Raw genomic sequence first — 25,943 nt, 5'->3', positions numbered from 1 at the left:
GCGGGCGCTGAATTGGCCAGGGCGCGTTATTGCGAGATGGTCGCACACGTGGCGTCACACTGCACTTCTACAGGCCGCCTTGTCGCCTCATAATAATTCATAATTAAGTTTATTTTTTTGGTTGGATCGCGTAAGTATAAATGCGTCGTTAACCATCTGCCACTGCCAAACAGTAAGAGTTTCTCACGTAAACAAAGCACACCGGTGTGTTGGGGAGTAAATCCACAACACTTCGAGTACGACGCTTCGCTGGTGATTACATCCAGCATCATCGGGCGATATTGCCAGAATTGTAGCCGTATACCAATGCTCACGTGCTTAAGTGAGCATTGTACACACTTCCAATTAGCGCGGTTGTCTACGTACGGTGCAAAGGAAGTTCAACACACACACGTACGTCCATACATTATACGTCCTTTCACACAGCAAACGGCAACCGCTTACCCAGCCCACACGGCAGGGCACCAAGAAGGCATTTGAGAACTGCCATTCAGCTTTGATGACGCGGACAGCTCAATCATTCTGAGGGTGGAGGGAGGAAAAGCGCTGCCCCTTTCCAAAAAGAATCCTCCAATTTTCTGAGACGCGCCGGCAATGAGCGTGCATCTTCCGTCATTATCCTTTACGTGAGCGGCACAGTCGGCTAAATGGATTAGCCGCCACATCTCCACGGCCAGAGTTGCAGGCTTTGGGGAATTACGGCCCATCGCGTTTTGACGAATTCTCTCAAAGAATCTTGCCCGCGTGCACGGTTCTAATTGGCGTGGCTTTCAAGGGCATCGGAAAGACATCCGCATACATTTTGAGCTGAGGCACAGGCTTCGAAAATGTTATTTGTTTTCTGAAATAAGTTTCTTGCATAAAGAGGAATCGAAAATCACATTAATCTGCATGAATCTCTTCGGTGAGACGCGGTTGGTAAATGTTCATTTAGAAACCAGTAGAGGGTTAGTTGAAGTGATGTTTCGTTTTTCTATGGGAGACATGGGTAGCCCATAGTGCAGAAAGTAGGTTGCTGACCTACCCCTGAAAGGTTTGAGTGATATCCCATTGTGTTCGGGGGTGTTATATGGGCACTACAATTTCCACCGACTTTGGTCAATCATCCAAAATAGGATCCTCTTGTAAAGAGAAACATTATTATGAACTCAAGCATTATCACTTTGTCCTTCGCATAGTTGTGTATTTCCGATAAAAATGTTGTACGCGATGTCATGATAGAAAACGTAAGAGAAACACGTAAACTCGGCGCCTTATACGCGACTGAAAATATAACATGCAACAATATAAAGCGCTAAATGATGATCCGCTGACCAACATTAACTGATGATAACTCTAAATTGAACACGAGAGCTTTCGCAACCAATGTTATTATTCGTAATTGATTTTTTGTTTGTGTCAAATTGGATTCAGAGAATGTGCGTGCAGTGTTCTCTCATTATTCACGATGAGGGGATACATTCCAGAGATGCTCGTAAATAGCACACTACACAGATAATGATATTGGCCTACAAAAACATATCTCTTTAATTAATTACCTTAAATAAATACGTAAATAAGCTATTAACTACGTAAAAATGATCATAACACTTTTTTAAATAATAAACAGTAGGTAAATAAAAATGAATATTAAAGTATTAAATGAGAGTATATAAATTACCTTTATCGGATCGCTTAATCTCATCACTTTCTTTCTCTCGCTCTCTCTCCATGCAGTCGTCATGTAGCGTTCCAGATGCAAATTCGCGGATAGCCAAAATTGCGGGTAGCAAGTTGTGTTCATCACGGGACAACTTAATTCATCAGCCGTGTCGGGTGGAGGAGGGTTTACGACTCAAAATTGTATTTGCATGGCAATACGAACCAAAAATCTATCGGAATTATGCTGACTCACCCATAATGAGTCAACTTTCACCGAGAACAAATTTTCACGTTTTCAAATATAGCTTCGTTGCTGTCAATCTTCATCTAACATGGTGGGCGACCTGAACAAGGTGTTTACAGTGCGATGCACCTTGCATTCATAAAGCATCCAAATGCCAGAAGATGTTATCTCCCTCGCCTGCTCTGCAGGAGGACCGTGGGTTCAATTCCAACCGTGGCGATTATTACCGCAGGCAACGGACTGCTCACATAGCCACTGCCCGTTCGCTGACCCCACTGTGGCTAGGGGTTGCCACCTGTCCCGGTTAACCCAGGCGTATCCTCCGTTTGAGGGCAGCTGTCCTGGAGAAATCTGTGAGTCTTCCCAGGACGGTACATTCATTTCACTGGCTTCTCCTGTAGTTCGATTAGAATGTACCTGTACTGTGAGTGTAACTATTACTGTTTCTGGCTTTAATCGTTGTTATTATTATTGCATTCTTCTTGGACTTCCTCCTGTATTGCCCTCCACATTTAGAAACACGTGTTTCGTTTATATTTGGCTGCTACTATAAATTCCGGCATGTGATTATAAGCCACTTGAATGAGCTATAATGCGTGGCCAGGTCACCTGTGAAACAGAGCTAATCACTCGGAGGGCTTCACCTGGCAAAATACAATCGGTTCGTGTCGCATAGAAGTAGTGAGCAGCATTAGACTGGGTGAACAATGTGGTGAAGGAAAGTGTAGGGGGGGTATTTGAGAAACGACGGCAGAGCATGAGAATAAACTCCAGTTTGTTTAACACATATCATCGATAATACAGATTTTTTTTTGATCGCGTAAATATAGAAATGTGTCGTGAAACTCCAGTTTTACTTCGGGAAGTAATTTAACAGGCAAACGGTGTGTGGGCGTTGTTATAAATTAGGAGAAAAAAAACACTAACTTCTACCACGTAGCTCCTTGTAACGGGTAATTATCGCTCAGGTCAAAAAGTACAGCTTTAAGAGTTTTCCAACATACAAGTGTAATGCGAGCACAATGGGGTTGCTGCTGGGCTCTGGCCCAATCACACGGCCCGGGGTATTGGGGGGCGGAGCCCGGTATGGGGGGCAGTGTGGGAGGGGCCGCCGTTCACCTTGGCTCCAATGGAAAGCGAGGTGAATGGGGAAGGAGCCAGCAGGGTAGTATGGGAAGGCCGGATCTGACGATCCGGAAGGGGAGGAGTCAGGGTCACGTGGGGGGGATGATATAAGTGGGAGCCCGGAAGAGATCGGGGTCAGTTGTTGGAGTGAAGAAGCGGGATCACGTTGGGTGGCCGCCGCGCCATCAGCCACGTGGCTGATGGGGCTTTGGCACACCGTTGGCCAGCGGTGTGCGGAGCGGGGAGGAGCGGAGTGACTGACGGGAGAGCGCGTGCGGGGCGCGCGCGAGAAGGAGTTGACAGGAGAGCGCGTGCGGGGCGCGCGCGAGGAGGAGCTAATGGAGGAGTGTGCGCGGCATGCGAGAGGAGCGTGCGCGGCATGCGAGAGGAGATGCTGGTCCCTTGTCAGGACCAGCGGGGTGAGAGGAAGAGTGGAGGAGCTGAGGAGGAAGTGCGTGCGGGGCGCGCGAGAGACGACGCTGGTCCTCGGAGGAGACCAGCGGGGTGCGGAGAAAAAACTTGAATAAAAGACCAACGGAGACCAGCAGTGCCTAACGGAGTCTTTTGTTACACTGGAGTCAGAAGTGGACTTTTTCAAGGCAGAATAACGTCAAGGAAGATAGCCGAAAACTTGAAAAAGCGTAACCCACTTGTTACGTCTTCTGACGACGAAGAGACGGCCGCCGGCGCACGTCCTCCAGCGACCACGTGGCAGGCCGCCGCCATCTTGAACATCGCGGCGGAGAGGCGGCCGTGCGCTGCCATCTCGGAGGCGCCGTGTGGTGTGCATCCTGCTGCTGAGCAGCTGTTTTGCGGGAAGGAGCCGCAAGGAGAGGACGCCAACGCTGCTTCACCACCTTCAACGAGAGAGCGCCGGAGCCACGGGGGAAGCCGCCGTTGCTGCTGCTGGAGCACCCCCGTCCTGGCTCGTGTGCGAGACACCGGAGCAGTCGCAAGAGGACGCCGCGCTCACCGTCCGAGTTCTTCGAGGTGTCTCAAGTCACCACCCTGCCGTCCTCTGCTCAGCCGCAGCCCCGGGCGAGTCGTGATGATACGCACCCAGCCCTAACACACACCTCACCCATCTTGCATGTGCCGGGGTGCGATTGTTTGTTATGGCTCGAGATTGCGGAGTGCGGTTCGGGCTGTGTGTGTGTGTTGAGGATGGATGCGCTATCTGCTTGTGTTTCAAATAGTGTTTATGCGTTGCGGCATGGGGATGTTATCTTTATGGTGAAGTTAATTATTAATTCGGTTGCGTCGAGTGTCCTGAGCCCGTTACCATCCCGTAGGGTTGCCTGTGTGCGACGTGTTTATTTTGATGATTTTTTTTTGCTGCAAGGTACGACAGGGTTGACGGCGTGTTGTCTGCCTGCAGCTCTGCTTGCGATTGTGCATAATGTACGACCTGTGTGGAACTTTGCTGCTTATAATCGCGATATGCTGACTGCACGTACTATATAGACTGTCTTTCTGTACGGATACGGAGTGCGGTGCATTGTTCTGACCATTGGGTTCGGGATTGTTATTAGTTGTGCGTACCTGTTCGGAAATTGGTCAATTCGTTGGGGGACCCTAATTTTTGGTAGTATGGGTGTTTGTGCACACGAGATTGCATGTGTGTTCATAGGAAATTGCGAGTGTTGAAGGATGAGGGCGTTGTTGGTGGCTCTGCTGTCAAGGGTGATGGGGCCGTGAATTGCCGCCAAGTGGCGTCGCTCTTTCCGTTGATTGCGTGCGGCCAGGGGTTGCATTGCGAGTTGGTGTGTATGAGCAATGTAGTCTTAGGTCAACTATGGGTTAAAAATTTCCCCGATACGACTGCTGTGCGCAGCGAGCTGCGGCGATGCGTCGTATCGTTGGGGGTTGTTAAAACGTGACAGGGGATGTGTGTTGTGACCCCCAGCAAGGGGCAGCTGGGGTGCACGCATGGGAAAAACTACCGAATTGGTCGCACGTTGGACCGCCATTTTGGCTAGCGCGGGAAATCGCGGGGATGCGCTTGGTGCAGGGGCCGCCATTTTGAACGCGCGCGGGAAACCTCGGTAGGGCGCTTCGCAGCGTGCCGCCGCCATTTTAAGTATACACGTCGAGCCGCGGGGATGCGGTTATGGATCTCATCCCTTGACTCTCGTGTTGCGCTCTAACTTGTGGGCGTGCATTGTGTGTTGTGCGCAATGCTGGCGTGTTGGCGCCCATCGGGGTAACAGGAGCATAGTGGCCCGTGTCTGACTAAGGGGGGGCGTGTCATTGCACCAGCATTTTGGGACTGAGATGCTGGCTGGGTTCTATTCTGGGGCAAATATTTCACCAGTATACTGCTTGCCATTGTTGAGTGGGTGATGCACGAGTTGTGGTTACATCGGGCTATGGCTGAGGGCTGACCTGACAACCCGGAGGCGAGACACTCCGTAGTATGTCTCAAGCTAATGGGCCGTGTGCTCATATGGCTCGGGGAGTCGGGGTTCCGTCGTGCGGTGGCAGACTGTTTAACCTGGTGGGCCGAAGGCTCACGGAATTCAGGAGTAGGGGTTCCGTTACGTTGCAGTGAACGGTAAGACCTGGCTAACATGGGGCAGGGATGCCCCTTGCGGGTCCTCCAGCGGGAAGGGCCACGGACTTGTTCCACTCTGGGTTATAACGGTATTGAATGTATAGGGGAACTGGTCCTGCAGATCCTATTCGGGGATATGGATATTGTGGGGGTTCAAGTAAATGGAATATGGCCTAGGTCAGCGGAATGCTGACGGGTCCGGGGTGATTGCTAGGACGGCAGTGAAGACACATGCTGGACAGCGGGTTTAGCCTATAGGTGATAGTAAGCCTAAGTTGTTCAGAATGCGTGTTGGGGAGTGCGACTCCATATCGTCAAGATATTGGCTAGGGAACATTGCCCCATGCGGGGTAGATGGGGTCTGGCCTTGCCAAGGGATGAACCTTCCATTGTCTGTAAAGCGTCAGACTATAAGATGCTGGGGTGTGCCCATTGGTGATGGGATAGTACGGGATGGAGCGTGGCTGAGTCGTTGCGATGTGCCATTGTCTCGTCCCCGAAATTGCACTGGCCGAGTGGATGGCCAGTGGATGTTGCTGTGGTTGGACGACCACGGTGCGGGCAAAGGCAAGTTAAATGTTGCCGCTGGGGAGCGTTGCTCTCTCGACGCGAGGGTGTGCGGCCGGGGGCTGTGTTGAGAGTAACAGTGGGTAGATGCTGTGTACGTGAGATGTCTGTGCTGGTCCTCAAGGGAGGACTGCTGATGGGCAAGAGCAGGAATTTTTTGTTGTCACGTGTAAATAATATTTTTTTGTTAAAATGTAGATACTGGGGCATCCATCACGTCAATTTTTGTGTATTTATTGGTGTTCTCCTTACGCGGGGTGGATTATGATCATCTCCACTACCCTGGGGCCGGGTAGCTGTCGTGTACGACATGCGGATGTGCCGTTTCGTGGTGCTGTGTCTCAGGGGGTTGGGTTCTCCTTCTCGTCACAGATCTTCGGCGCCTGCCACACTGGGTGTCACCGGTTGTGCTAACCGGATGTGAATTTGAAGGGGGAGTGGAGCGCCTGTTCGTCACTCCTGCTCTACCAGTTGTTCTCTGAAGTTGGACTTGAGCCAGGCGGATGGACCAGCAACACGGACACGCTCTAAGACACTGCATTCCTGATTTATGCGCGTCTGCCGTTCTTGCGTGTCGTTTACCATTGTTGTGCATTGCCTTCCATTCTTTAATTATTCTTGCTTGTTGCACGGTTCCGTACCGGATCCTATTCCCTTCCCTTTCGTTGATTGTGTTCGTCGTTTTGTGCTCTCCGTTGTGTCGGTTATGATTCCTGAGTGTGTTGCCGTCGCTCGCATTATTTTATCCTATTTCAGCCGGGACGGCTGGCTTTTTATCGGGGGGGGGGGGGGTCATGTAATGCGAGCGTAAATGGGGTTGCTGCTGGGCTCTGGCCCAATCACACAGCCCGGGGTATTGGGGGGCGGAGCCCGGTATGGGGGACGTGTGGGAGGGGCCGCCGTTCACCTCGGCTTCAATGGAAAGCGAGGTGAATGGAGGTGGAGCCAGCAGGGTAGTATGGGAAGGCCGGATCTGACGATCCGGAAGGGGGGGAGTCAGGGTCACGTGGAGAAGAGGATATAAGTGGAAGCCCGGAAGAGATCGGAGTCAGTTGTTGGAGTGAAGAAGCGGGACCACGTTGGGTGGCCGCCGCGCCATCAGCCACGTGGCTGATGGGGCTTCGGCACACTGTCGGCCAGCGGTGTGCAGAGCGGGGAGGAGCGGAGCGACTGACGGAAGAGCGCGTGCGGGGCGCGCGCGAGAAGGAGCTGATGGGAGAGCGCGTGTGGGGCGCGCGCGAGGAGGAGCTAACAAAGAAGTGTGCGCAGCACGCGAGAGGAGCGTGCGCGGCACGCGTGAGGAGATGCTGGTCCCTTGTCAGGACCAGCGGGGTGTGAGGAAGAGTGGAGGAGCTGAGGAGGAAGCGCGTGTGGGGCGCGCGCGAGACGACGCTGGTCCACGGAGGAGACAAGCGGGGTGTGGAGAAAGAACTTGAATAAAAGACCAACGGAGACCAGCAGTGCCTAACGGAGTCTTTTGTTATACATGTGTAATGAGTCCAACTGAGTAGCAGACGTTGTTTCTTTTAGAGGCAACACATTTATTGTAACACCGTAACACAAAGGGGTAACTGCCCCTTTACCAGATATAGCTTAGGGTGGTGACTACCCAGCTAACTACCCTATACAGAGGAGTTACTGCTACCAAGGGTCGGACTCTCACCCGGGTCTCCGACCACGTGGTTTCCTCGTAAGACCAAGAGCATTTAGCTTGAGACACCGAGCTTCCAGCTTGTCGAAAGAAGAGACCCCGGTCCCTCTCCGGGACCCGCCTTATATCCCCCTATGGTTGGGGCCGCTCCACCCTCGGCCCGCCCGCCTTCTCGAGCATTCTCGTTCCCTCTCGATCCTTCTCAAGAGCTCTCCCCAGACACGTGATCACCCACTAGCCCCCCCCCCCACCTGGGGCCCACTGTGTGGACACTCCGGATCACGTGTTTACGGGGTCAACCAGAGTGCCAAGGCCTGGGGCAACCCTGCCTCTGGGCTGACGCTCACCCACTCCCCTTCGTGGGAGCCCCCACCACACGCTGTGCGTAGTGCCCGCACGATCCCAGTGCTCACCAAGCCCCGCTGGGGCTGGCATTACACACAGCCACCCACACGGTGCTGTCCACGATGTAGGAACGTCGAACAGTACGGCGATTCCGGGCCGGCACCATACAGTGACATCCCCGAAAGTCACTACACATGGATGCTGTTGGCGACTGCTGTAAAGGAAAGAAAACTCTTGAAGTCGTAGATGCATTCCCAAGCCGGCGCTCCCTGCCACGCCGCACAGCACAGCTACTCTGTAATTCCGGATTCAGCTAAAGCGGGGCCTGTAGCATGATGTTATCAAGGGGCCCTAAATAAATATATATAACATTTAAACCACAAATGTTTTACTTGCATAGTAAAGTAATTGTGTATTTTCATTTGCTATACAGCCAGATAATACGACAAATCGCTAACCTTAAACACCCAGTCGTTCATAAAAGTTGAAGGCAGTATAGTACTGTAGCAATAGAGCAAGTGCAGAATCACTGAACCGGAATTAATAGCTTGAAAGCATTTAGCCCAGGGCCGTTGAGAGTGTGGGGCCCGTAGCTACATATGTAGCTACTTTTGCTACTGGCATAATCCGGCACTGACACTCCGTCGTCCCCTGGCGTGCGCACGAGGCTCGCCGGTAGGCGACGCATCGCCCGCAAGCACTTGAGCCACAGGCCGCAGTACGTGGTTACGTTTACATCTCGCCGGTGTTTACACTGGGCAAGGAATGAACGTGCATGTTGAACTTCTTTCACACCACACGCAGCCAACCGTGCTAACCGGAGGTGGAATCCGAGCCAATTACCTGGTTCAGGCCAGTGGGCTAAAACTTAGGGTGCAATTTTGCACGTAGATGACTCACTATAATCGTGCAAATTTGTCATAATCTTCCGTCGTGGTCTTTAATGGGATTCCCACAGCCGCGCTCGCTTCTCCCCCCGGCCGCATGGAGGAGGATGCCCTTGGGCTGCGGTCACGCTCCACTACGTTGGAGATATATACGCGCGCTGCCACCCTCGTGTTTAAATCCGGGAATAAACGTTTTGTAAGTGATCGCAAAAATATATATACCCCCCCCCCCACCCACATATAAAAAAAAATCACTTACCCAAGCATTCCCAAAGTAAATTCTATTTATAACCAAGACATCCTTTTGCTGAGTGCCCAGAAATCCTTGACAATGTCTTGTTTTGAGTCTTTTTTATTTCTCTGCAGTGGCGGTATCTGCGCTGCACGTGGCTGCCTGTAATCCAGCACTGCAGAGGCAGCAGCAGCGAGGGTTGGTGGATTATCGCACAAAAGTTGCGAAACTCAATGAGTTTCCAAGAGACGGCCGTACAGCAGAAACTGGACTGATTTCCATCTGTTCCATCAGTACGGGATAGAGTGTTGCCCCCTCGCACACGTGGGTTTTCTCCGGGTGCTCAGACTTACTCCCACATGTGTAAACACTCATCAATTTGCTGAAACATCTTACTATGTAAGGGGCCATAGAGCTTGGGCAATTGTTGGCACCGGCTCGCCGCATGGCTGCCTTCCCGCGTGTCTGCGATTCCTCGTGCCTTTGAGTCGTTCTCTATCTACCAAAGGGTGAGCGAACATCGTGCCGCGTGTCGCAAGCGGAAAACACAATTCCTGGTTTTTCCAGGAATTCTCTCTCATGCAGCCCTGGAAAGCGCCTCTGCACTGTTCCTCCATGCCTGGCTTATGTGCCTTTCAAGTTAAACATGCCGTTAATTACCCAGTGGCTAACGGTAATTTGAACATGATTCACATTCATTATGTCTTTGTTTATTTACATATCAGTAGCTTTTTGTAACTTCATTTGTACTTTTCGATTTAAAGTTTTCGTGACTGCAGGGATTCATCTTCTTGGTTCTTTCGGTAAAGTCACGTAGAAGGGAAGTAATAAAATAATAAAAATAAAACATAATAAAACAATTCTCACGACGTTTCGGCCACAACGCAAGCAGCCGAAACGTCGTGAGAATTATTTTATTATGTTTTATTTTTATTATTTTATTACTTCCCTTCTACGTGACTTTACCGAAAGAACCAAGAAGATTCATTTCTACTATTACTACAATCAGGTCTAAAAGAAACTGCCTTAGCCAACTTGCGCTACAGCAAATGTCTTATTCAACATTGATAAATGTTTGTCCAATGTGTTCGATTTTCTACAGGACACAGTTATTGTTGCTCTGATTTATGTTTGCTTGATCTCTGAACTTACTCATAATTTGCTTTAAATTTTGTAATTTTGGCAACCTGGGCCACTCTTGCAAATGGGACCCATCTGAGTCTCTTGGTTTCTCACCTAGCTATACAAACGCAAATTAACAAGCACCTTGCCGCCCACCCTTTCCCATGGTCCCCCTTGAGTGGGCGCTGAGGTGGCGAGATGTTATCTCCCTCGTCTGGTATACATGAGATCATGGATTCGATCCCGACCCTGACGATGCCCCTATATTTGGAGTATTGAATGTCTCTCTCTGCCCGTGGCCGTGTGAATTTTTTTCCAGGTCCTCCGTTTTTTCTCCCCTCCACATTTAGAAACGTGCGTTTAGATTATGTGACCGCTATACATTTCCACGTGATAAGCCACTTAATTTGCCACCAGGTCGCCTCTGAAAAGGAGCTGCATAGCTCAGTGGGCCTTACCTGGTAAAACTATAGATTGAAAACGCATTTCTTTAAAACTACTTTTTGTAGTTAGTTTGTTGACCCCCCACCCCACACACCTCCGATTAGCACGTTTAGCTACGTACGGTGATGAGTATGATTGTAATTACCGACATTTCTAGCGAGGCCAAACGATAGAATACAAAACACAACATAATCAATAGTGTCGTTGTGGAGAACATAAGTAACAAGAGTGAAGCTATGGATTACAGCACGTAAATATTAATGTGTTGTTAAACCCGCCACCACACTAGTAAGGTTTGTCACGAAAACAAAACGTGCCAATTTGTTACTACTTCAGCACGCCGCTTGTGTGTTGCTACAGTAAACCCACAACATTTACAATTCAAGTACGACTTTCACTGGTGATTACAACCAGCTTCATCAGGCTAATCACCAGCGAAACGTCGTAGTGGAATTGTAAATGTTGTGTGGGTTTACTCTCCAACAAACCCGTGTGCTGAACTGATAACGAATAGGCATGTTTTATTTACTAATTGGCTGTGTCGGGTGGTGGTGGGTTTAACGACACATTCATATTTACATGACCTAACCAAAAAAAAAACTCTTATGGAAGTTCAACATCCATACGTACATACAGAAAATAAATAAACATCTTTATAGAGTTTGTGTATGGCCCAGCCCTGGATGTGCGCAAGGTTTAGCCCCTCACCATCACGAGGCAGGACGCTCAGGCTTAGCGGCAGTAGGAGCAGCAGCAGCGTGGAGCCGAGCGCCACGAAGGGCACCTCGTAGCCCCACGCGTCGTACAGCAGTCCGCCCAGGGGTGGCCCCAGCAGCATGCCCACGCCATTGAAAATCTCCACCATTCCCTGCGCCCCTCAACACACAACACAGGGTTTAGATTGCGCTGGTCAACATTGCTTTGTTGAACCGGGTGAGTGTAAGCCTTTCCCATTCCAAGACGACTGAAAGTTGTGGGGTGGGTTTCCCATTCACCGCTGAATCTCGGAACGTGCAAACGGTGAGCGTTAAGTTTATTTAGAGAGGCGTAGCGTCGCTGTTTTTTAAGGTGTTATACTCACCGCAGAGAACTGTAGCGACACAACCACACTCTACGATAGCTGCTGCCAAACTGTGCAACACGCCCTTCCGCATGGCCTTTTACATACGTGTAAGTAATCGGAGCAGAATCGGTAGAAAGACCGATGACGTACACACCGATGACGTACACATACGTCATCGGAATGGGAATGGGTTAATTAGCGTGCGTGATCTGGGCCATCCAAAAATGGCTAAAGAAAAATGGCAAGACGAAGCAGAGCAGTGAAGTAAAGCAATGAGAACACGAATAAAGTTCAACAAATCGAATGTAACTCTACACCCCTTTGACATCACCTGAGTGTGAGGCTCAATTGGTCGTTCCGTTACACGTGTTGAGCGAATCATTGTGAAGCCAACTTTAAGTTTCGGTTGAGATTTCCGCAGTCGTGCCGTACGGCTCTCCGGCGTGATTTCGAGTTGCTGCCGCGTGCCGTTCGGGAATCGATCGAAGCTCCGAGCACGTTGAGCAAAACGTCGGACATCGCGCGGCACAACCCGAAAACTCATCGGAGAGAGCCAGCCACCTTGAGTGTATTCAGCAGCAGCAGTGCAAGCAGCGTGAAGCGGAATTAATCAATCAGCGCTTATTTGTTACACGGAAAATCCCGTGATGCCAGTTAACCAGCTATGGTTTGCAAGGAAGGGAGATCCGTGGTGCTATCAGCATAGGACAAGAACAACAATAGCAGAGTGATGCTCACAGAGGAACGGGCGACAGCGGAAAAAAACGCGTCAGAGGTGCAGGCAAAAGAATGTGTGCTTACGGAACAAAAAAATGTGCGCTATTAACAACATGAACAACGGGCACACTGCACCAAAAACAAGGTACGAGAAACGAGGTACGAGGCGATGGGAAAGGTCGAAGAGGAGATGTGCGCGAGGCAAACTCAATCGGGCGAGTAAGACAACAACAACAACAAGGACAACAACGGGAACGCGAGAAGCAACAGCCAACGGATTTGGGTGCAGGTGCAGCGACGTGACTGTGGAAGGGCACAGCATCTCGGGGCATCAAGCGAGAGACGAGAGCGTGGAGCGACCGTCTGCCCGCACGGCGTGGGGAACCGCGCAGAGGTGATAGGGCAGAGGGCGTCTCTAAGTCTGGCTTCGGGTAAACGGGGCAAGTGCGCTCTATACAAATTAATCGGCAAGGGATTAACACGCGGCGCGAAGGATTTACGTGATAAGAGGTGGCTCGGGCGAGCGCTGTGCGGAGTTAATTGTGTTTGTGCATGCACAGTCTTAGGCGCGTATCACTGCGCATTAACCGGGGGTTTATATCGGGGGTGGGGAGTGGGCTGCGTGGAAACGCTTACATCGGTGCTTTCAACCGAAGCATGGCTTGCGGAAGAGAAGCTGAGGGATAGGAGCTGACGAGTGAGAAGAGGCTGCTCGTGTGACGCCGGCACTGGGGAGACAAAGGTGGCTGGAGATGCGTGGTGCTGGTAGTATAAGAGGTGCTCGGAAACAGCCCTTACGTCCAGAATGCGTGTACAGCCCTTTGTAAATCCACTGCTGGATTAGGGCCTCCCCCGTAGATGTGGCAGCATAGACGTGGGAGTATAGATGTGCAGGACGACGACAGATTCCTCTGCACCGCTGCTCACGTCTTCCTGCCCAAGAGAACTATGGGGGTGGCATTCATATCCATTGGCAAGCCTTAAGCCAACGGTGGCAATTCCACATTCTCATTGTAGGAGCCATGATTTACGTGGGACGACGTGTTATACGATGGCTCACAAAACGGTCCTGATTTTAATACACCCCTGGAGCAAGGACGATGGGCTGAGTCAACTGCTGGCTGACATTTGAACTCTCGATCGCGGGCCAGGTGGCCCTGATCGGATACATGCGCAGCGGTGCGTGGGAAACGTACGAAACCTCCTCTGGCTGTGTCGCCTCCTACGCTGACCCCGTTGAGTCAGGTCACGCTATTTCAGTGTGAGTGCTACGGCATTCGAATAACAGCCCGCCGTTAATCCGGTTTTTCGCAACGGTGAATGGGTTTTTTGAGCATTTTCCTTGATATTGTTCTCGCCACGGCACTAAGCCTCGACAGAAAAGTGGCAATGCGGTCCTGTAACTGATGCCCAGGTAGAGGTATGGTGAATGACCTCAAGGCATTGATATGTGCCATATCCACACAGCTGAATGAAAAGCAATGTTTCCACACGTAATAGGCGTGCGAATGCGTTAAGCAATCCATTTTTTTAGGACGTCCTTGCTGAGTCTCGTGTCAAATTTTCAAGAGAGTTCCACGGTGGATTGCGCGGCAGAATGATATTTGAATGAGTGTCTTTATTTTGACTATCTGGAGCAAGCTCGTGCATGTGTGTATGTTGAACTTCTTTCGCACCATACGTAGCCAACCGTGCCCATCGGAGGTGCGAGGGAAGGCCGTATGGGTTCGTGAACCCACTCGCAAATGCCCTAGCCACCACGCTGGCCAGCAGGTTACGGAGTTTTCACGAATATTTGTGCGATCCACCGACTCCCCGCACGAACAGCTCCTATTGCTCCATCTCCACGGCTGTCGTCCTCTCAGATGCGTTTGACTGCCATTCCGTCGGCAGTCTTGTCCATCAATCATCATCATCCCCAACAGCGCTGATGCATCGTGTCCAAGCCAACAGGCTATTTTCCTTCACAGTCAATGCCTCCGATCTTCATTTGTTCTCTAAATCTCTTTCTAATGAACACCACTTAAAATATGCCTCACATTTACCAGAACTGTAATTATAATGCTCAATTTATCTTAATGGGCTTCAACTCATGCCTAAACCTAATTTAACGGGCAGGTTATATTAATAATTTTCGTGAAATATATGCATAAATTGTTGCTGTGTCTATTTAGTTTCCTTCCTTGTTACAAACCCTGCATGCCCCCTACATCTCCGTTGTTTAAGGGCTCATCGCTCCTCACGACCATACCAACTACACTGAACGTGTTTTATGATTATCCGATCGCAAAAAGCCATAAATATATTTAAACAATTCTAGATTTGAAGCTTTCGTGACTGCAAGGATTCATACTCTTTGGTTTTTACGGTAAAGTCACGTAGGTCAAAATGTTTTTTTTAATAATAATACATCAATGAAAACAACTCAATTAAATCACGACGTTTCAGAGGCAACACGGAAGCTTGTGTTGCCTCCGAAACGTCGTGATTTTATTTGCTTTCTTTTTTTTACCTACGTGACTTTACCGAAAAAACCAAAGAGTATAGATTTAAACAATTGAAACTATTTTTGTTATTTTATTAGGTAAGGTCCACTGAGCTATCGAGCTCTTTTTCAGAAGTGACCTGGCTATCACAAATGGTATCTCACCGAAGTGGCTTGTCACGTGGAGATTTATAGCAGCCAAATACTCAAGCGTATGTTGATCTTAAATGTGGAGGGAAAAAGTCAGAGGATCCGGAGAAAAATGTACGCAACCACAGAGAGAGAGACATGCAAACTCCAAATATATAGGCGTCAGGGATCGGGATCGGGATCGAAACCATGACCTCCTGTATACCAGGCGAAGTAGTTAACATCCTGCCACCTTGGTGCCCAGATAATCAGACAATGTCTCCCTCACATATCTGTTTCTCCACGTAAAAAATATATTTTTACACAACTAACCACCCCAAAAATAATTTCAGCAGCATTGATTCAGTTTAAGCAAACTGTGGACCGGTTTCGACACATGGTGTCTCATCAGCAGTCACGCCTGGCTTGAATCTATGCCGGTGAACTGCCAGATATTTATAGGCAAGGACCGTCTCTTTTAGCGAGGCCCAACGATAGAATACAAAACACTACATAATTAATAGTGTCGTTGTGGAGAACATAAGTAACAATAGTGAAGCTATGGATTACATCACGTAAATATGAATGTGTTGTTGAAACCCGCCAACACACGAAACAGCCAATTAGTAAGGTTTGTCACGGAAACGAAACGTGCCAATTTGTTACTACTTCAGTACGCCACTTGTGTGTTGCATAGTAAACCCACAACATTTACAATTCAAGTACGACTTTTCACTGGTGATTACAACCAGCTTCATCAGGCTAATCGCCAGAGAAACGCCGTAGTAGAATTGTAAATGTTGTGGATTTACTCTCCAACACAGTTTGTAACTAAACTCTTACTGATTGGTTGTGTCGGGTGGTGGTGGGTTTAACGACACATTTATATTTACACGATCTCACTCAAAAAGCCTTTGTTGTGGATAGGCCTCGGCAAGGTAAGGTAAAGGTGTCGACATGCCAAGGGGTAAGGTAAAGGGTAGGGTAAAGGTAGCTCGGAAGAATTACCCGGTAGGGTAAAGGTAGCGCCAAGTATTACCCGGTAAATACGGTACCTTGTTTACCGCTAGAAGCTCCGTGGCGCAGTCCGTGGCCTCCATTTAATAAGTAGTATTTAAAACAACTTTATTAAAAACACGCTTTTATTAAATGTACTCGTAATGGCAGAACTCCACGACTCCAGGAAGTGGCCCCGAAGCTTGCCACAACGTAAGGGGTCCTAGCTAATTACAGCCAACGTCAGTTGAGCGTGGACAATTGGACCCAAGCCAAAACATAACATATAAAAAAGAATGTTAAGAAATATATATTGGTTTAATGATAGAATATAGTATTGTCATCAGTATGATATAAGTATACGAAGTTTGCAGTCGATACCACATTAGGAAGTGGTAAAAATTGAGTTACAAGATTTCAGGATACAACGACGACAACAACAATGACAACAACAGCAGACAGTGAGTTAATAGAAAGCGTGTAAAATTGGAATCATCGAGAGTATTCTATATTAATAAAGCGCTCTAGCTAGCATTTACCGTTATAAACCGTGTTGATGTGTAGTTCCCTAGTAATTACCCTGTAATCGGGTAATGTGTATGGGGTAAGGGTAAAAGGTAGGCTCGTTGTTTTTACCTTTTAACTTTTACCTTACCTTGCCGAGGCCTAGCTGTGGATATGGGTCGTGAAAGCCTACGTGTTAAACTGAAGCTATCACCACGATCTATGGGCAGATAGGCCGCACATGTTCTCTGCACATTCTATCATTTGTTTACACTTTCCTTCTGTCTTGTGCCAATATGCTCAAGTAGTGGCCACATCTTTCTGGCACCGATCTCTTGTGATGTCGTCGCCAAGCCGTTCTGTGGGTGCCCTTCTACAACAGCAGCTTCGTATATGTGGTGCCTAACAAGCGCCATGACCTCGCCAACTTCGTCTGTGCTCAAGCGAAGATGGCGGTGGACAAGACGAGAAAAAAATTAACCCGTAAAAACAAGTTTTTCACTATAAATCCTTTATATGCGTGACGGCTAGAGTCCTCTCATCCTCTGGCTTGAGATGGCTGCCACCTATGGGTCAGATGATTGTCTGCCACCATTAAGCAATTGGTAATTAAATATTTAATTTTATTTCCCTAAACAGTCTCCTTCTCATCACTGCCTGCGCCAAGTAAGAGAAAGTCCAAGAAAACAGTCCTTGTATCGATGGGTATTACCTTGTTATCTCGGCATCTCTTGAGGAAGGCCAGCGTCTCGAGAAGCTGTGACTTCTTATCTCGTTGTCTTCTGAAGCGCTCGCTCGTCCGCGTGGCGTGCGCGATGACCACCACCACCACGTGACTTTTTTGTGTTGTACGCGGCGTATCTAGCGCCACAGCGCATGGTTGTATTGTGTTTGTGGTATTGGTTGCTGGTGACTTTGTGTATTCCGTATCGGAATCACCTCCAGTGCTGTTGCTGCTGGTGGCAATAAAAGTTGTTTAAAAAGTCTGCGAGGTCTTCCTCTATCTCCGGTTCCTTCCATTTTTTCCGAACAACAACACACTTTTAATTTTCATGTTGTAGTCCATCCTCCATGCATGTCCAACACAGTGCCCAGTCTCCTTCTCATCACTGCCTGCACCATCAGGGTTGCCTTCTTCTACGTGCAACCTTTTTGTTTGCCGACTTCGACGTTGGTCGTCGCTCTTTGGGTCCTAGCTGAAGCTACGTGGGCGTTTTCTTGGTTCTGTCGGTAAAGTCACGTAGAAGGGAAATAATAAAATAATAATCCTTGAGGACGACTGCTTGCGTTGTGGCCGAAACGTCGTGAGAATTATTTTATTATGTTTTATTTTTATTATTTTATTATTTCCCTTCTACGTGACTTTACCGAAAGAACCAAGAAGATGAATCCCTGGAGTCACGAAAGCTTTAAATCGAAATTTACGTGGGCGTTGTTGAGAGAAACTGGGGCTCACGAGAGAAAGTCGGCAGACGCAGCCACTTGCCCCCAGCCCGACCCCGCTGCTGTCCCACGGAGGGGACCGCGCCTCTGCGGCCCCCTCGTGGCGAGCGGAGGGAGTGCGGCTCAGTCGGCTCAGCCCTTAGGGGCTTGGCGGCCACGTGTCCGTTAACGCCGGGAACACGGCCACACAGGAGGTGTAAAACAGAGGTCGCAAACGGGTTTTGATTCCTTACCCGTACCCGGCCGCACCAGGGTCGCAAACGGGTACCCGGCCGTAACCGTACCCTACCCGATACCCGTACCCTACCCGTACCCGGCCGGGTACAGGTAGGGTACGGGTATCGGGTACCTGATTGCGACCTCTGGGATGAAGCCATGTTGCAGGCGCGGGTCGGTTGATTCTAGGAACTTGAATTGTGAGAAGAGACAAGACGTTGGGAAATGAGTGACAAACAGTTACGGCCTACCCGTACCCGGCCGCACCAGGGTCGAAAACGGGTACCCGTACCCGGCTGGGTTCGGGTAGCCGGGTATCGGGCAGGGTACGGGTATCGGGTACCCGGTTGCGACCTCTGGTGTAAAAGCAGCCGCTCAGACCTCGTGTCGTGCAGGCGGCGAGATTGCTTGCGTGTGATCACGTGTACAGTAAATCGTTGTTGTTATTTGTGGGGAGCGGTAGTGTAGCGGTTAGCGGGCTTCGCTACGAAGCCGGCAAACCCCGGATCGATTTCCCCGGTCACGGCCAACACCGGTGCTGATTTATCTGAACCGGTCCTGGGCCTCCACCTAGGTCGACTCGGCCTGAAATAAACATCGCCACGAGGGAGACAAAGGCGGCCGGGCGTGGCGCTGGCCACCCACCCCCTCGTGTGCAGTGCTGGCCTTCATAGGCGTTCGCTATCAGTGTTTGCCCCAACAGTCTGTTAAGGCAATATGGGGGATCTTTGTCGTTATTAGTATGATTCGACTTATTTACCCAGGAAAGCCTCACCGAGTCTCAAGACTCCGTTTTCAAGAAGGTGCTGCCACGTTTTCGCAGCAGAGGGTGATGTTGCTACTTCTGTGTGTGATCCCAATTGAGTAATTTGCAGATATTTGTTGTTTTGCATCGGGTTGTCTTTGCTACATGAGGAAAGCCATGCAGGACAGGGGGAGAATACACAATCTCCATACAGACAGGTGCCAGAGTCAAGACATCAAACTCAGTGCCATCTTGCTATGACTACTAGGGCTGAACGATTTGGGGAAAATATATAATTGCGATTTTTCTGACATTGCGATTTGATTTGCGATCAAACATTTTTAAGTCAAGCTTCAGTTCAATATTGACTGTGCAATAGATTTAAAACAAGTGATGGAGCATTACCACGTGATACCATCAAAATATTAACTCCTGTATATATTCTAATGCAAGGATGAGAACTTAAAGATATGAATTGCTTCCAACATGTATTTATTAAAATGTTTTAATTTAAATAGAACAATCAAACATAGAACAATTGTTAAGTTAAATAAATTAAGTTATAATAATCAAAAAGAAAACAATTCTAATAAAAAACAGTCATAGGACATTTTAAATCGCAAAAAATCGCAGCCTTTGCGATTTGCTAATCGCATTGTTTCAAATTGCGATTTCGATTTGAAATCGATTAATCGTTCAGCCCTCCTGTGAGGCACGGGGTTGTTACCCCCCCCCCCCCGCCAACAAATTAGAGGACAACGCTCTAAGCTCCGCCCGGAAATATGTTTACTCTACTTGCTGTACTGCTATCTCCGGGGCCACCTCAGTTTCACAACTGCGCTGGATCTACCAACTACCCCAGGCGCGCGTGGCAAACCATCACGCGAACTCCGGTCATCCTCGGAGCAGCAGCAGGCAGCGGCTTTTGACTGGCCATCGAACAAAGGCGGTCACCGCATCGTGCGCTTTCAGACGCACTTCTGCGGCCGTCTGGAACGCTCTTCCTTCCGATGTTAGGAAGCGACCAAAGCTATGAACTTTTACATCTAAATTGAAAGCTATTTTTTTTAACTGCTTTTTGTGTTTCATTTGTTGTCCTTCCTCCGCACCTCGGATTAGTACAGTTGGATACATACGTTGTGACATGACTATGTATGCGTATAACTTCGAATGAGGCCGCATCACAGGACGCTGGAAAGTGTGCACACGATTGTGGAACGAGAGAATAACCTCAAGCAAGGTGGTGGCAGCGAAACTCGAAGAGGAGCGGTCTTTGAAGGAAATTTCTCGACTGTGCCACAGCTGAGAAAATGTACGTATCATTAGGAATCGAAAGCTTGGTGTGTCATTGACCGCAATGACCTCTTGGCCTGGGCCGCGAATTCCCGCATGCACAAGTGTCATAGGATTGCTAACTCTTGGGTACAAAACACTGGGTCGTATGGGAAGAAGACTATCTCAAAATGCCAGAAGATGGGAGACCTACAGTGTAAAGGCATTGTGTCGTCTTGAATGTGTGCTGAATTATTAAGCAATGTCCCAGGAAGACCTACAGATTTCCCTGTACAGCGTCCAGTAAATATGGATCTTTGGTCCATCGTTTCCCAACGTTGACACAATGATTCCAACCACATGCCAATGGGTGGTCCAACATTGGCATGTTTAGTTTATCTTTTTTTAAATATAGTTTATGTTTACTTGGCAGCTGCCTCAAACTATTTTACTATTTTATTTATCGAAGAAAGCTCACGAAGCTATTAGCTCTTTTTCAGAGGCTACCTGGCTACACATTTTGGCTCATCGAAGTGGCTTTCATCACACATGCGAATTTATAATAGAAGCCACGTAATATAAATGCACGTTCATAAACGTGGAGGCCAAAACCAGTGGACACGGAGAAACATCCACACGACCACTTCGGGGAGAAAGAGAATACACGAACTCCAATTATACAACATGCAAGCGCCAGGGTCCAGGTTGGCACCCACGACCTCCTGCGCACCGGGCGAGGTAGATAACATCTCCTCACCACGGCAACACCCCAGAGGACAATCCTGGGAAAACCAGGATGGCTGGTAACCCTAAGCCGCGTCCGTAGTCCGCGAGGCCGCCCGCGGGCTCGGCACGCACCAGCATGGTAGGCCACGTTGTTGGGGAAGGCGGTGGCCATGTAGAGGAAGCACATGGTGTCGGCGGAGGCCGTGCCGAAGCCGTCGAGGCAGCGGATCACGATGCACAGGGCGATGAACGCCGTGCCGCTCGGAGCCTTGTCCAGCAGCCTGCGCGACACACACCGACCGGCACGGCGCGGTCACAACCGCGAGCCGCAGGAGGCCGCCCCGGATAATATTTAAACCTGCTGCAGGCAGGCGCGTCAACCGTTTAAAGGTACGCGCCGTCATCTGCTTGCGGTGGACGTGCGGGATGCCTTGGTCGTTGGTTGATGTTGAGAGGAGGTGTCGTCGTCCCAAATTTTGCGAATGTGAAAAATTACATGCAAATGACCAAATTGGGAAATTGCATGGTGATGTCACCCCCCTTCCACCACGAACCCCCGCACCCACCTCCCCACTGCGAAACTTACCCTCCGGAAAATGAGTGTTGGGACTCGGTGAAGCTTTCCCGGGTGAGTAAATGTTACCGATAAAACAGTCACGTGTTCACGTCGCAGGTGGTACAACTGCACCGAGGCCCATGGGCCGGAGGGGCCCCAGGTGCCGGAGGGGCCCCAGGTGCCGGGATACGGAGAGAGGTAGAGGGGGAAGTGGCCGGCAGTGTGACGGGTGGATGCCACATGTCCAATGAGCCTTGGCAATTTGTCGCCCCATTGTCCGAGATGGCGGACCTTGATGAGCTTTTGGCAAAGAAAAATAAATCGCAGATGAAAATGTTTATTCGTCAAAGATACGAATCGGGCTCTTGGCATCTGCCAGCTCAAACAAGCAATGGGGTGGTGGCGACACATCTTTGTTCTTTACACGCAAGATTAACAAAATACTATATCTATCTTGACACACAGATAAACACAAAAAGGGTCTGTTTCTGCAGCAATAGAGGGATCACACAGTAACGCCACGAGCATGTGCTGTGTAGTTGATTGCTTTCAGGCAAGACGAAGCTCATTACAGTTTTGCTTTCATACTCCAAGATAAAGTGCTTTCAGGTCTTAACCCTTTACCTCTCCAAAGGCACATTGTTGCTACGCGCACTGCCGTGGCTGGGCCTTCAGTGAATAGCGATGGCTCCAGAAAGCCATCCCCAATGGCATGGATTATAAACCGCTAAACAAAAGCAGTAAAACAAACAATAATAATCAAGCCCGGTAATACATGAATAATAGAGTGAATAAATAATGAATCTCCTAAATTGCCGTGGATATTCAATTTCAAACATTTGACTTAATTTGTTGTGCTATAATTAACATTACAGATTCAAAATTAAAAGCATAAATAGTGCATCAACAGGGTGGAGCGGTGGGTGGTACGGTGGTTAGCGCACTGCGCTGTGAACCCAATGATCTGAGTTGGACTTCGAGCTATGGCTCACATCGTTGACGTCTGCACCCGCCCCAGGGCCCCACTGACCAGTTTGGTGAAGTATGGTCAAATGACCCCCCCCCCCCCCCACGAACAAACACAGCGTGAGAGATTGGCCTTCATTCAGCAGTATAACGACAAAGGGCTGCGAATTATTTATTATTAAATGCGTACATAAATAAAATAAAAACCGATCATTGTTCTTTTGTGAAAGATGCCGAGGCAACATCAAATATTCCATTTCCGCGGGGGGGGGGAATTGCTTTGGTTGAAAATTGCACGGAAGTGAGTGACTGCACGGAAGCAAATAGCAAGGTGAGAAATAGCAAGACCAGAAGAAATGAAAGTTTAAAATCAGCATGCACACCCGAAAAATACTGCCACATCGCAAAACGTAGCGCTGCGTTTAAAAAAAAATGTCAACGGCTATGTGTGCATTAACAGCAGCGTTTTATATACACGGTGTGTGTGTATTGTGTTTTTATTGTGTGTACAATACGCACACACACAATGCGCACACCGAGCGGTGGCGCAGTGGATTAGCACATTCTGCTCCGAACCCGACGACCCCAGTTCGATTCCCGCTCACGGCCAACACCGGTGACGATTATCTGAACGGGTCATGAGCCTCCCCTCGGTCGACTCAGCCTCAAATGAGTACTTGGTGTGGTGTGTAAGCATCGCCACTAGGGAGACAAAGGCGGCCACTCACCCCCTCGTGCGTGGTGCCGGCCTTCGTATGTGCTCACTAACAGCACTTGTCCCTACAGTCTGTTATGGTTATATGGGGGATCTTTGTCTTTTGTTGGTGGAATACACAATGTTATCAATAGACACGATGGAATGAGCCTCCTCGGTTGATCGCACAATAAGGCGATATCGTGAGATGAAATCCCAGCCAGGGTCCATTCAACCCATCATCATAATCATCAAAATTGTCAACATCGTCATCTTTAAGGCATAATAAGCATCATAAATCTTTCATCATCTCTCTCAACGTGAGCCGTGTCCTTTCCTAAACTAAAACTAAACTATAAAAAAAAAATTTTGCCAGGTAAGGTCCATTGAGTTGGAAACGACCTGGTCACAAATGATAGCTCACAGAAGTGGCTTATCAAGTGGAAATTAACGTTTCCAAATGTGGAGGGAAAAACCGGAGGACGCGGAGAAAAATCCACGTGACCACGGGGAGAACATACAAACTGAAAATATACGGCAGGTGTCAGTGTCGAGATCAAATCCACGACCTCCTGTATACCAGGCGAGGTAGTTAACATCTCATAGCCACGGTGGCACCCCAAAGATGTCGGCCATCATGGCCTTCATTCCATTGAGCTCTGTGACATTTACTCAAGAATGTTTTTTTCTTAGATACTCCTCCCAGTTGCATCCAATCGTTCAAATTGCTTTTGTAACTTTACTGTCTTCCCGGCCTCTTGCACCGGACAATGTTCCCAGTCAAACCACAGTCCCAAAACAAATCTCGAATTCTTCTTATTAAATTTCAGTTTTCTATCCATAATCCGTAATAAATCCACGTCGCTCGTTCTTGTCTGTCCATGACATGGTTAACATCCGTCTTAAAAGAAATACACATTTCTGTTGCTTCTAGTTTGCTGTCTTTGTAATGGTTCAGGTTAATCCTCATCAGCAAGTTTGAATCATCATCATCATCACCGATGCAGCTATATCACTTTCTGGGAAGTCGACAATGAGTTTTATCTGCAGACAAACTGGTTCCCACATATGACTCCCTGGGGTGACCCGCTGGCACAGGAGGCTAAGTACACATCAGAGCACAACTGTATCTTTATCCGCCTGTGATTAAACCGGGTTTTTTGTGTGTGGCTAGTTTCACGGTTCCAGCCCTGACATTCTGCAGAAAATCCTCAAACAAGTTAAGTTTTCCATCAATTTGAGATATTTCCAGCTCAGATGACTCCAAACTTTTTGAGGCTTGATTGTCATGTGATCAACTAATACACAGGGGCACACGTGACAGCTGCCTCGGAGAGAGAGAGAATTCAGCACCGCCGGTGTTAATTAGCGGCAACAAATATTCCAGTAGTTTTGTGCGGCGTCATCTTTCAGAAGCCATGCTCCAGCGCAGAGTGACGCTAACCCCTGCTTTCTGCAAGATTTCCCAACGGAAAAAGCTGTCACGTTCAGACGCAGCACACGCACAATATTAAAAAAAAACTGTGATGTGATGTATTTACTTTAATTACAAGAACAAACTAAGAGTGACATGTCAATGGCCCAGGACTATCGATAAAAAGAGAACCCCGGCCGCGCGCCCATCATAATTCGAGCAATAAATAGAATGTCGACTCTTTTACGGACCGGTGCATTGTTTCTGGCCGCGTGTCAGCTGCGTGCATCCTGTGCGCTCGCGCGCGCGCACAAGTGCTGCAAGGTGTAAATCCAGCACCAGGCCCCTCTTGACACTCGGGCGTGGACTGTTAAGCCACCAAGACCCGTCGCTGACTCGGTCCGATCGGGCGCTCCGAGGAAACAAACCCGGGCACAGCCCACACGAACGTTGGGGGAGGTTTTTTCCGTGATACTGGAGCACATGTTTTAAAGCGCAGCACAAACACTCGATTCGTTTCCTCCACCTGCTCGGGACCCAGGGACGAGACGGCACGCACGCACGCCCCGCGTGCCGAAGAGTTGTCGAGAAAAAAAGGTAAACAAAAAGTCATGCAGATCCTCCCTCCTTATTTATCGCACGCAACGGCCAATTACACGTGCACAAACATTTCCATCGTGTATTCTTTCACGGATTGTTGGGGTAAGTGCTGTTAGCGAGCGCCTATTAAGGGCTGGCACTGCATATGAGGGGTGGCGCGTCTAGGACCATGCCCCGTCGTCTGTGTCTTCCAAGTGCCGATATTTGCCTAGAACGCACACAGATATCAAACCGAAGTAAGATCGGAGATTTGTTTTCAGCAGTGCTAAGGAAGACGACGAATTGCATGATGCGGACAGCAAGAGGAATCGACTAAAAGTTTGCTTCTAAATAGCGATGAAGGAGAAAGACAGTGCACCCCGGTAAAAATGCACGAGGAAACCCTGAAGTATTTCTGGCACGTAGCCAGGCGTGAAGGGAAAAACCTGGAGAAACTGTTGATATTCGATACATTCGGAATCAGGGGGGGGGGGGGAAGAAAGTGATACAGACAGATGGACAGCGAGTAATTGTAAATGTAATCGGTAGCAGTGTCACAGAAAAGCTCAACATCGCCGAAACGGCATGAGTTTCATCAGCGAGGTCATGGAAACCCCTCAGCACTG

The 25,943-nt window shown here is 48.9% G+C and overlaps 1 protein-coding gene across 1 annotated transcript in view; it reads right to left on the bottom strand.

Moving 5' to 3' along the window:
• LOC133344281 (MFS-type transporter SLC18B1-like) overlaps nt 1-25,943 on the bottom strand; it is a 104,707-nt gene that overhangs the window by 39,937 nt on the left and 38,827 nt on the right. The window contains exons 6-8 of the mRNA XM_061554370.1: nt 21,254-21,389; nt 17,826-17,837; nt 11,521-11,680 (exon numbers count right to left, since the gene is read on the bottom strand). Coding sequence (XP_061410354.1) covers nt 11,521-11,680; nt 17,826-17,837; nt 21,254-21,389 — 308 coding nt within the window. The remainder of the gene's footprint in view (nt 1-11,520; nt 11,681-17,825; nt 17,838-21,253; nt 21,390-25,943) is intronic.

This window comes from Lethenteron reissneri, chromosome 19, assembly GCF_015708825.2.
Source record: "Lethenteron reissneri isolate LAM-NWPU_2019-01 chromosome 19, ASM1570882v1, whole genome shotgun sequence".
Classification (NCBI taxonomy): domain Eukaryota; kingdom Metazoa; phylum Chordata; class Hyperoartia; order Petromyzontiformes; family Petromyzontidae; genus Lethenteron; species Lethenteron reissneri.
The sequence above is the reverse complement of the archived record's forward strand: the minus strand, read 5'-3'. Positions and strand labels throughout refer to the sequence as shown.